We start from the raw sequence: 12,819 nt of genomic DNA, 5'->3' as shown, positions 1-12,819 counted from the left end.
TTTTATATTTTATATTCCAACTCTTTAAATGACATAAAAGTACCATTGTATCGATAGCACACTTTTCCCCTTTTTACTTTTATCAACTTTTTAATAAATGTATAATAAACCAGTACATTCATAGAGTCCCTCCATTTCCCATATATGTATACCAAGCACCTCTCAATACCAAGCATCCATAACACTAGACAACCTTGGGGTAGGGGTCACTGGGCCCCTGGTTTTAGGTGGTAAGGGGGTCCTGCAGGTGATGGTTAAGAAGGTAGGGGTCCATAGTTACACCACTGCTTTTCAGGGACAGTTCTGATTTTCAGTTTCTGGATGGTTAATGAACCTCCTTCTTCCCATATCTCTAAACATGTGACACCTATCTAGCTGTGAATATTTATATTTTTATATTGAAATGTTTGTTTTTCCTGTCTTTGCTACTGATGAAAAATGTACATTGCTACAGATAACTAAATGCTAAATATAACTGTATAAATAAATAAATAAATAAAATAAATAAATAAATATAAAGATATAATTTTAGGGAAAGAATAAACAGTTGGCAGGGCAGCGTTGATTGTTAATTGTATTTAAACACTCATCATTCCTAGACAGTGCTGTTTCATGTGTTGAAAAGATGTTTTGAAGAGAGTTAGGTGAAATCTGTGCAGCTCCACGTTACTTAAGGGATTAGAATTAGACCACGTGTCAAAGGCTATGGCGGTTTCATAACTCTAATGATGTGAAATGGTTCTTGTAAAACGAATTCATTACATTGGCAATTTTTCCCATTCATGGCTTAGTGGTCACTTAACCTGTATAGGGTGCACAATTGTATTTCTAACCAGAACTTACTATGTCCCACACAAACTTGTCAACTCCCCTGATTTCACCAGAAGTTACTTGGACGCTTCCTGTCACCTTATGGTATGCTCCCAAAATTTCCCATTTTCTCAGGATAATTTAATGCATGTGTGTGCAGCAGTAAGCATTCAGTGACATCAGTAAGGCCTATTCCAGGTAGACGCCTCTTCCCACAGCAAAATAATTTTATGGACCCTGTGAATAAAACTTTTTTCATATCTTTATTGGAACTACTTATCAACCAGTGTCATAGTCAGTGTCCCACATCTCTACTTAGCCCCCACCCCCCTGAAGTCACAGCCCTTCTAACACTTGCCCTCAGGCTGTGCAGATTATTTATATTTCTTACAGGACTGAACATATAGACCTGAACATATAGAACTTGAGTAGTATTCAGACCCCATATTGACGGTGCTGAAGAGATATCTACCTATTATTTTTTTTTTTTTTTTTTTAAATGTCATTAAATTGTAATAATGATCAATTTCAGTCTTCTCTTGAAACAAACAAGACTACGAAACCAAGTTCAGCACCAATGCTGGATTTATTTTGATCCCTTTGTTGGTGTTGGAGGTCCCACTTTAAAACAAATTCTTATAGAATCTCCGTTTCCCACAGTTTTTTGCTTACTTGCATGTCTTTAATCCCCTGTGCACTTATGAATATGATTACATGCAATATTACACATTTTTAGACATAACAATACTAATTCACCTAGTATCACACTCTATTTATTATTATCATGTTTGTACATTTTACATAAATACATGGGTAATCTGCTCAATTCTGGTTTCTCTGGTGTATGATCAGGGACCTTTCATTTGTTTGTAAAATTATTAACAGCAACAGCTGGAAGGCAACTGGCTCTTTGTAACAATGATCATCATTTTACTCTATAAGTCATGTACCAGTGTGAGAAACTGGAGTGGAGCACATGTCAAAACTTCAGCTAATATCTAGAAATCCTACTCTGTTTTTACAAGTGTGTTCTCATCCCATGATTTATTTAGCTGGATTGACTAATAATAATAGTTGCTACATCTAACATGGTGGTCTATTTTATTTAGTACCAAGCAACATCATGCTTTCAACCTCAGAATATTAAAAAAAAGACACATAGCCAGAGTTGTGCTCCTTAAGTTTGTAACCTCAAGCTATACACAATGCAAAACAAGGGGAAAAGCTACAGGCAGATGTAGTGTGTCATGCTCCTGTCTCCTAATTTCTCTCTACAGTTCCCACTTGTCTCTGTACAGTTCACACTTCTGTCTCAGTAATCCTATTTCCTATTTTAAATTAATTTAGTGCTAGGGCTTGTAGGTTTGAACTTACATTTTTGCACTGTTCAATATGTGTCTCATATAAGACAATGAAACTTGCCCAAGCTTGGGACAGGTTATGGCATCTATTTTTTGCTTTATCAGCCGAGACAACTGTGTGTTCTGGTAGATCAATGATAATCTAACATTGTATTTAGCAGCCTGTTTTTTAATACTACTCTAGGTAATTGGAAGGTTGGTGTGTTCAGCAAGGTTTCTGTTTTTGCGAATGGCTGCAGTGTTTCACGTGTTTACAGGGTAATGAAAGTAATTCCATAATTTGATGCCCCTTTGAGAGAAGATTATTGAAGTCAGTTTAAGTACAATATTTAAGTATATTGGCTAATACTTCTTTAATGATTGATGTGAATGGATGACCTCTTTTGGTAGGAACGTCTTGGATATGTAATTGGGCATAGATAGTGGTAGTCCATTCTGACACATCTTTTTGACACATTAATTAAATCCGTTTGCAGTAGTTTGCTAGAGGCTTTAGTGCAAGATAGGAAAGGGACACCAGCACCTTCCAAAATATTAACATACACCATGTGTTGCAACACTGACTAATGAAATAAGAAGACAGACATGCTTTTTAAGTTGTTAAATGTGGAGGTCACTGTATTAACATTTTAAATTACAGTGGCCTCCTTTTTTTCATTTAGAGGAAGGTGAAAACCCCCAACACCATTTCCAATCTGTGTTAGTAAGGTAAAAAATCCCTTTCTAGCCCCTTAATAGTGAACAGTCCCTACATCAACTTTGTAATGTTCTGCTTTTCTTCTCTCCAGTCTGCCAGGGCAGGAACAAAAGAAACAGTGACTTTAACCTGCCTCTGCCTGCACCCCTTTTTAAAAGCAAAACTCTAGATTTTCCAGCCTCCTTTGACTTACACTCCATTTTATTGTTCAGGAAGAAGACAGTGGCAGCTGGCATTGCCTGAAGGAAAGGGCATCTTTTCTATTTTGTTTCCCCCTCCTGTTAAAAGAAAATCACAACTATACCTTCCCAATAATGTCATCTTCGTTTAAATATTGACATTCATCATAAATAAAAACCCCTCCAAAAAAGAAGTGCTGAACTTCAACCTTCATGCTTGAAGCAAATCGGTACTAGTGTGTAGGTGTATGCCTTCTTTCCCACAATACAATTGAGCTGGGGCAGCAGATGGCCAAAGAGCCTAGCTCTTTTCTTTTGTGTGGATTTTCCTACAGCAAAGCAGAAGAGTTCTGTAGGGACTAGTCATCACCAGTGCATTTTTTGGGCCCTGGACTTTCAGCAAAGGCACCTACGGAGATCCTGCCCAACTGGGGCACCAGCCAGGTGTAACAAGGGTATTGTAGACAGTCCAAGCCAGGGGTCAGTCAGGGTAGGTGACAGATGACAAAATTTAAATAGCATGTCAAGGGTCAGAAAGCTGGCAAAAGTTCACAACAAACTAGAGAGGAACATTAAAGGAAGTATGAAGAAGGCTGCATGGATTTATAAAATAACATTATGCAGTGCTATAGAATAAATGGGTGTGAATACTGAATATATAGCTTGCATACAAAAATAGAGACAAAAATTGTGGGGCTAAGTACATAGATCTAAGGTATTTTAACTCTTGTTTTTTTGGTTTGGTAAAGCATAACTTAAAGTTAACACTAAAAATTTTTAAGTAAAAAATCTATTCTACCCTGCCCCAATAATTGCCATATCCTGCAAACCATTTAGTATTTTGAATGCTTTATTAGAAAATACCTGTTAAAACTTTCAGTCATTTGAAAAAAGGCGATACTTTTCCTTTAATGCATGGCTTGTATCCTCCAAACAGATGATCACTAGCCTCAGCTTCACTACCTCCTGCACTACTGCCTGTCCTCCGTAAAGGGGTATGCCTTCTTCCCCACATTACAGTCAAGCTAGTGCTGCAGACAGGACAGTAGTGAAGAGCTCAGCTTCTGGCTTGTGAATTTTCCAACAGCAAAGCAGATCTCCAAAGGCACTGGTCTTCACCAATGATAGTTTGGGGTCTCAGTCTTTCTATAGCACTACCTATGGAGATCCTGTCCCACCTGGGACATCAAATCGGCACATTTGCACTCTTTTATCGTCTCCGTTCCTGACATCATCCTACTTCTTGACACTCCTTTCTCAATTACAACTACTCAGAATCACCTAACCCTACCCTAACTGCATCACCCTATTCGGTGATGCAGTGAGGTTGGGGAATGCCCTCCCCAGTGATGTTGTGATGGCAGATTCTGCTAATGCCTTTAAGAGGGCCTTGGATAATTTCTTGAACAAGCATAATATCCAAGGCTATTGCGATGCTAATCCTGTGTTTGCGATACTAACCATGCTGTTTCCAATATCTTGACAATGCAAAACAAGAAAAAACACTTTAGAGCGAGAGCAGACGATGCGTATGTCCGCTTCTCTCAGCCCTGCGCTTTTCTGCCTAGCTAAAAAAAAAGCGGATCTGCTTCCGTACACTGCTCGCACACAGAGTGGCGTATGATCTGCTTCTCTCAGCCAGGCAGAAAAGTGCAGGGCAGAGAGAAGCGGATATATGCTTCATCTGCCCTCATCCCTTAGAGGCAAAGTTAGGGTGGTGGGTTCCTGCCCAGGCCTTCCATCTAAAGAGAACATGGGGTACTCCAGTCAGTGTGCCTGGAGCAGAAGCAGCCCTAAAATATGTCAAAATGCATGTTACAAGAAGATTGGGCTTGAGGGAGGTTTGGAGGGATATAGGTGCACCATTTTCCAAATATTATATATGTAATAAGATGGTAAGGGATGCATTTTATGTTGTTAGATTGTGCAACTTCTTGGTGGCCCAAGGTTTAGCAGTACTAATAGTGTTATAACTTGATATCTCAGCCTTTACTGCTGAAACTTTGCTTAATGGAAGGAAAAGTAGACAACTTAGTACCTTTAATTTTACCACAATGTACAGACCTCAACAGGAGGAAAACTTCAAATCTTGGCCTTATTTGAGGATAACCATTAGGGACAATTATCCTTTTAAAATGCTCCCTTCTGTGGGATCATACAATTCATATTGCTTGTGACTACAACCCATAACGCATGAAAAAAAATCCACATAGCATCCAATTGCAAATGCTCTAGTACTAACAATAAATAAAATACCCCCGCCCACGGTCATATTTATATAGGCAAAAATCAGAAAATATTAAATTGTATGTATACTGTTTAACACGAAATTTTCACGAATGCGCCTATTTAAACAAATATACTCATATGTATGTATATACACAGGATGAAGCGGAATCTTAAATCCGCAGCTTTTGTGGATGTTGGTGCATGACACAAGCCCCAGCAGCCCCAGCAGCCCCATCATCCCCAGCATCCCCAGCATCCCCAGCAGCCAATGTTCGGAATGAAAATGGAACAACAGCTGGAAAGCCGCACGTTGCTGCCCCAAACTACTGACCCACCGCCCTGCCAGTGAGAAAGTGGAAAGTGGGTGGGGCCGAGTGACGGCTGACAAGTGCGCGCCTGCGCAGTGGCAACCATCCATACAGAGACATACATTGCTGCTGTTCGACTGTCTGTGAATAGGCGGTGGTTGTTGAGGGGGCTTCCTGCGCTCAGCCTTCTAAGGATTTGCACATCTGTGACGCCTCTTCAGGAACCTCAAGTCGTGTCTCTGAACCGCGGAGCCCCAAGCTCTCTCCTTCTCTGTCTCCTTGAGCTAAATATGCCTGACCAGCCTCGGCTCTCTTCCTCTTCCAGCTCATTCTGCTAGATGGCTTTGGTTACAGTGCAGAGATCCCCCACCCCCAGCACCACCTCTAGCCCCTGCGTGTCGGTGAGTGATAATGAGAAAATCATGGTTTCCTTTATAACCCCATTGTCTGGGATTTCCAAGGCTTCCTGCCTGCTATAGCGTCCACCGGCGCCTTACTGCGCATGCGCCCGGGCTGCTGCTGCTTCTTCTTGTCTCCTGGCCATTCTTGGCTTCCTCTCCTGGGCTACCCAGGCCTGGCACAACAGGGATACTCTCTCTAACACTGCATTGTATAGCAGGGCTCCCATACCCACCCTCTGTCATTAGAGTAAAAAATATATATATATTTATTAAAAAAAAGATATATATATATGTGTTTAACAGGCATTCCAGGCACTAAAAGAGCATTTGTCTTGTGTCCCTTTTTTTTTTTTTTTTAGAAAGGGGTAGGTGTGGCACACAGGCTGGCAGGGTTTCTCTCCTGAGAGGGTCAGGGACACCAGGGACATCACTTTCTACAGCACAGGCGGGTACAGTAACATCAGTAGTTGGCTTATAGTCTCATGGGGAGGCTTGCTAATGGCTGGCTTTGAGCTTTATGACATCTTGTTTAGAATGAAGTGCTTGCTTTGTTCCCTGCATCCCCTGGCCATAGAGGTATTTCTGGGAATTGTAGTTCATAGTCACAAGTTTTATATATATATATATATATATATATATATATATATATATATATATACCTGAGCCATGTTTAAAACCGTCGTTAACACTGCCTATTTAGTAGCCTGATAGCTTTTGTAGGCATAAGAGTCACTCCTTGGCATGGCGGAACAGCTGCCAGGCTAACCTGAAGCTTGGCTGGTACCCTCCATCCAGCTGTGATGAAATGGCAAGCATACAGGCTGTATGATTTGCATTGCATTGTTGAACAGGAACTGTCAGCATGTAGACAGGTGACAACCCCCCCCCTCCCCCAAATGCTTGAAATACAGTTTTCTTGTAAGAGGCACATAGTTATTAATAGAAGGCAGGGGGAATAATAAAGCATTTTTGTTCAATAGCGTTGTGGTGAAGCAGGGAGTTATGTTGTTTTAATAAACCTAATTGATTTCCTGTTGCCTGCTGCCAGACTGCTTGATACTATTTTGCTATTGTATCTTAAACAAGACCTGGCATGCTATGTCTACAAGTGTCACTGCACTACTTTTTATTTTCAGTTCTGCCTTTGTATGTATGAAAGCTATAAATATCTCCATTGGCTTCTCTGTCATGCAGATTAGTTTTAATTAAGCATTAAGGTTGGCTTTACCTCCATTTAAATGGAATCGGAGTGCTTTTTGGCTGCTCCATTTTGTATGTTGTATGCAAACTATTGACACGTTTGTTGGCATATTTGTGCCACACTTACGCAATAATTATTCTCAATGAGAAGTTTTGCTCATTGAAAAACTTTGGCTCAGGCTGTGATAGCTCCCATGAGATTCAAACTGGGAAATTGTATTTTAGCTTATTATGCAGTGTTCCTTATTATTTTATCATTTTATTTTTGGGAATCATCATGGTGAACCACAAAAGGGTTTATAGTCAGTATTTTACCTTTATTTTAAATGGTACTCTTTATTGCAGGAAACTATAGGCATCATGGAGATCCACCCTATGCAGCAGTGATCCCCAACCAGTAGCTCGGGAGCAACATGTTGCTCACAAACCCCTTGGATGTTGCTCTCAGTGCCCCCAAACCAGGGAGTTATTTTTGAATTCCTGACTTGGTGGCAAGTTTTTGTTGAATAAAAACAAGATTGACTACCAAATAAAGCCCACTGTAAGCTGATGGTGTGCATAGAGGCTCCCTAATAGCCAATCTTAGCCCTTATTTGGCACCTTCATGAACTTTTATGATGCTTGTGTTACTCTCCAATTCTTTTTACACAAGTAAGAAAGGTTGGGAATCCCTACTATACAGCATGGGGATTCATTTTTGGGTCCCGAACCATAGATTTAGAATCCTCGTTATACTGTCAGTAGGGGGTTTTTAAATTTTTTCTGTACAGAGGGGAATGGTACTTCTTGAGAATGTCATAGAGATATTTGCAGGAATACTTTATTGTTATTTCCGCTACTGTATGGTGATCATAACTCTTTGATGTCCGCATATAACAAAGCTCTATTCTCTAGCCTATATTCTGTGCAACATTAGTGTTCTTTGCAAGACATATGGGTGAAGGGATGCTCTTTCATAACCAGAAAGTAATGTTGACATTTTTATGTTGAGAGTTAATCCATCATATATAAAAAAACACTTCTATACAGCTTTTAATACATACCACCACCAGTACAGAAACCAAGTCTTGGTACTAAGCTATAAATGGGAAACATCTTTTCCCCTGTATCTGACTTTCCTATAAAACATATGAGCCTGAACTAGGGGGTACCAGATGTAGAAATACAGGATTAGTGTGTGTGTGTGTGTAAGGCTGCAAATGTGTGTGCATGCTGTATAGTTTGGGTTTCTGTTATCCCCATAAATAATGTGAAATTTCATCCTTCACTTAAATATAGCAAACACACAATCAACACAATCAACACAGGGTCTTAATTAAGTTAAGTTATGGCATTGGGGTCTACACACTCAGGTGTTAAACTGGAAGTGTAAACTAAAATATCTACCTATTGTATTTTAATAGACTATATCATTCTCCAAACCAATTTTTCCCTCTAAATTTTGGGAAGAACCTATAAGTGTGATGTAGTGGATTCGTTTGTGGGGAATCCAGTGGTGCTGTGAAATACTTATCACCTTTTGGACAACCTTGCTTGTAAATGTGTGTTTATAAGTGTACACAGTGCTTGCACAAAACCATCCATCATCTTATAATCACAATTAATAGAAAGTGTACAGAAATTGATTTTTTTTTCATGGCCTACAAGAACTCAGAGGGAACGTTACAGATATGTATGTCTATTTCCAACTTTGGCTTTTTATAGTGTAAATGATATAGGGAGATGGAAACTGGAGCTTCACATATAATGGGTATTATGGATAAAATTGTTTAAAGTCCCCTAAATTACAGTTTCAATTAGTCATGCCATGTCTTCCAAAATAAAGCTGGGCAGTCATCACTCCAATTAGATTTTTAAACCTGTCCTATTGATATATGGCCGATCCAGTCAAATATCAGGTGGTTGGCTGTTTGAGTGGCCCATACAAGGACAGATAAGCTGCTAAATTGGACTGAAGGAGGCGAATTGGCAGCTACAATCTGCCCATGTATGGCCTCCTTAACGCTGAATTCTTCAATTAAAAGTATATATGTAATTTCAGTGGCTGTGGTCCCCCTTTTGGTGGAGCCCAGTCTAAAGTCTTGTTAGAATGTTTGCTTCCTTCTCATTCCAGTCTAGCATTAAACAATTACTTTATGCCTGGTGACTTTTTGATTTACCAACATATTTTCTTCTGTATGATATCTTCATTTACATATTCATAGCTGTTTCTTTTTTATCAAACCTTGCTCACTTCTACAATAACTGGGGATGTGTTGGCTTTGCACTTTGCCCCCATATAGTTTGATTGCTTTGCTGTGTTTTTCTTTTCTGCTGTTTGTTTTGGGTTATTTGTACAGGTATAGGACCCATTATCCAGAATGCTAGGGACCAAGGGTATTACAGATAAGGGGTCTTTCCGTAATTTGGATCTCCATACCTTAAGTTACTAAAAATACAATAAAACATTAATTAAACCCAATAAGATTGTTTTGCATCCAATAAGGATTAATAATATCTTAGTTGGGATCAATTACAAGGTTCTGTTTTATTTCTACAGAGAAAAAGGAAATCAGTTTTAAAATTCTGAATTATTTGATTAAAATGGAGTCTATGGGAGACGGGCATTCCGTAATTCGGAGCTTTCTGGATAACGGGTTTCCGGATAAGGGATCCCATACCTGTATCTAGAAAAAGCTTAGAGATGTACATATGCATCCAGTTATTAACAGGTTTGTGTTGCTGGGGGCTATTTGGCCGCCGTCAGTTATTTGAGCAGATTCCTTGCCTAGGAAATGTTTTTCTGTAACACTGACACCTTATATCTTAATTACAATGTACAATGCTTGCCTTCCATGTACATAATGATACCCAGCTCCCTTGTTCTGTTCTTGTTTAGTGTCTAACGGTGTGACTCTGGCACGCCTATAAAGTAGGTTATAGGTGGAACAATAAAAACAGTGAGTTGAACAGCAGCAAAGGTGGGGTTTTTGAAGCTATGCTCTGGTCTAATAACCATTAGCAATTTATTAGCACATTTTGTTTACTCCGCTAGTGCAGTTTTTCGGTTTGTTCATATGCAATTACCAAAAACAAAAAAGCTGCTTATGCCAGCGTTTCGTAACAATTTTTTCTCAGGGGAACACTAAAAGATCCCCCAGTTTGGCGAGGTTGCCAAATGAGCAGATCATACCCTGATATGCCCACCTTGATGTGGGCAGTATTGGATTGAGCCAATCGTTTGGCTCCCAGGCTGTCAAGGCGAGGACCGAATCAACAAGCTGATGTGTTCCTTGCCCCAACAGGATTTTTAAAACTGCCCAATAGACATCTAGACTAATTTTGGCCAGATATTGGTCGGGCGGGCCCTTTGCAGTGCCCCATACACAGCCCATAAGCTGCTAACAAGGTCCATCCGCAGCTTTTATCTGTCCCTGTATGACCACCTTAAATTGATGAATTAAATTTCTGACCTGATAATTTGATTTAGAACTAGTTATGCATCAAATTTTACAATTTACTTTATTAGAGTTCACATTAGTAGAGGAAATTAAAACACCAAACAGCATGGGGAACTATGGGCGAAAATCCTTGTATTACACGCTTTTGCTTGTCATCATCTTATATTTCTCTCGTCTCCATCCTTTTGATATTGTCAGTAATATTCACTTTTATATATAAGATATAACTTGCTGAATTAATGCCTGCATCAAGTTAAAAAAAAAAAATTAGAGGGTTTTAAAACCCTCCACAAAACTAGCCATACACTACCCTGTAGGTCTCTAACATAGTTGATAAATACATTATTTAAAGAAGCAAGGTTATTGGCCAACGAGAATGCTGCTTATCAGCACTATGCCAGTTATCATACATATACAACCACTAGGTTTTTGTACTACAGCTTCCAGCATGCTTTAACCATTGATAATATTTTAAAGGGTTTTTTAGTTTTGATTGAGCAACAGTGTTAATTTTACCATTTTGCTGTAGTGTGTATATATATATATATATATTATATAATATCCCCTTTAAAGCAAATTGTTTTGAGAGGTCCTATCCATTTGCTGCATGTCACATGGAGATATTCAACTTTTTTTGTCTCTTTGCTTAAATGAAGCTTCATGTGGAGCATGGACCATTTCCCAGCTAATGGAGAAATGCCTGATACTGCCTATGCTTTCTTTTTGTGACTTCAGTGGAAGCAGCCTGTCACCACTTCTAAAGATGTTTTTTGCCCCCAACTACACATTAGAGCATCTTCAGGCAAAGAACCACCACCTGTGACAGGCAGTTTCTATTAAAGTTATAGACAAACAGTATGGATGGTTTCAGGTGTTACCCACCTGATCTGAAATTGCATTTCTAAGCAGCCTCAGTAAGGGTGTTGGTATTAAGGTTGCCTCTAGGCTTCTATGCAATGCTATTTCTGCTATCATATTAGCTGCAGAACAAGCCATTCATTCTAGGTGATTGATTCATGCCTATTAAGATGGACAAGCATGGACACCAGGAAACATGTATCACGGTAGTGAAGTTTTACATTTTGTGCATTCAACCACCTTATTTATTTTATGGTATTCCTTCAGTTATAATGGCTAATGCATTATTATTATTATTATTGACATATTTATAAAGAGCCTATATATCCCACAGTACTGTACAATAAAAGGTTTATATATTATACATACAAAATAACATGCAAAGAACAACCAAATAACTGATACAACCTGTTAAAACCATTATAAATATAGCCTATCTGTTGTTGGTCCGTTAAGCCTTTGGGTAAATAGCGCCCTGTACAAAAACATGCAGTGGCTGCCACTGGGATATAAAATAGGCCCTGGCCTAAATAGCCCCCCAGGAAATAGTAACAGTGCATAGCATCTTACTGTAGCCCCTCTCGCATTTGCCAGAATTTACAGATTGGACCTGGTGGCTGGCCATGAACAAGCTACAGTCATTCCTTTATCTACCGTCTGCTTGATAGTTACCTACTATAGTGTACTTTCCAGTGTATACTGAAAAAAAACAGATACATTAGATAGCTTCTTATAAGGAACTGTAATATAGCAAAACGTAACTGCACACCATAAACAGTAGTTTTACCTGGGTGCCCAGACTGAAAAACGACATAAACAATGCAGAAGAATGGAACTCACATGATTTGCTGAGAATCTTCCAAAGGTTTATTTTGTTTAATGTTTTGATCTTAAAAGTTTGAACTCGGTGGATGTCTTTTTTTTCAACCTAAATTACTATTTTGTTACTATGTAGGTTTTACTTTTTATTTGTAAACAGCTGTTTATTTAGAAGGATAATGGTCAGTCTGGCGCACTCTCAATACTTCTGGTTTCGTATGCAGCTGCAGAGGTCAAACACCCTAAAGGCCAGCCATGCACCTTTTTGGCCACAGAAGGAAGTTGCATTAAATCAAGCCTAAGGGCTAGAAGACATAAACTGTTTCTAGTTGCTTGTAAAAGGTTTATTTTTTTACTAAGCTAATTCTTGTGTTCTTCTTGTGTAAAGATTTGCCCCATAAAAACAGAAAGAAACCAGGCTGTAGTCGGCTTCATGGAGACCTTGTGTTTTAGCCCTAATGTCTTTATGTGGCTTGTGGCTCCCAGTAGAAATTTGTGTTAAAATAAGGTTTGCTTC

General features: G+C 39.1%; 1 protein-coding gene across 4 annotated transcripts in view; it reads left to right on the top strand.

Annotated features, from left to right (window-relative positions):
• The first annotated feature begins 5,643 nt into the window (after positions 1-5,643).
• Positions 5,644-12,819, top strand: part of ssh2 (slingshot protein phosphatase 2) — a 131,063-nt gene continuing 123,887 nt past the window's right edge. For 2 of the 4 annotated variants that reach the window (XM_004911702.4, XM_004911699.4), the window contains exon 1: positions 5,645-5,985. In XM_004911702.4, the coding sequence (XP_004911759.2) occupies positions 5,923-5,985 (63 nt within the window). In that variant the 5' untranslated portion in view covers positions 5,645-5,922. Of the gene's footprint in view, positions 5,986-12,819 lie in introns of all 4 variants that reach the window. The other 2 variants (XM_004911700.4, XM_004911701.4) reach the window with 2 other exon arrangements.

Source organism: Xenopus tropicalis, chromosome 2, assembly GCF_000004195.4.
Source record: "Xenopus tropicalis strain Nigerian chromosome 2, UCB_Xtro_10.0, whole genome shotgun sequence".
NCBI classification, from domain to species: domain Eukaryota; kingdom Metazoa; phylum Chordata; class Amphibia; order Anura; family Pipidae; genus Xenopus; species Xenopus tropicalis.
This window is presented reverse-complemented; position numbering and strand designations above follow the sequence as displayed.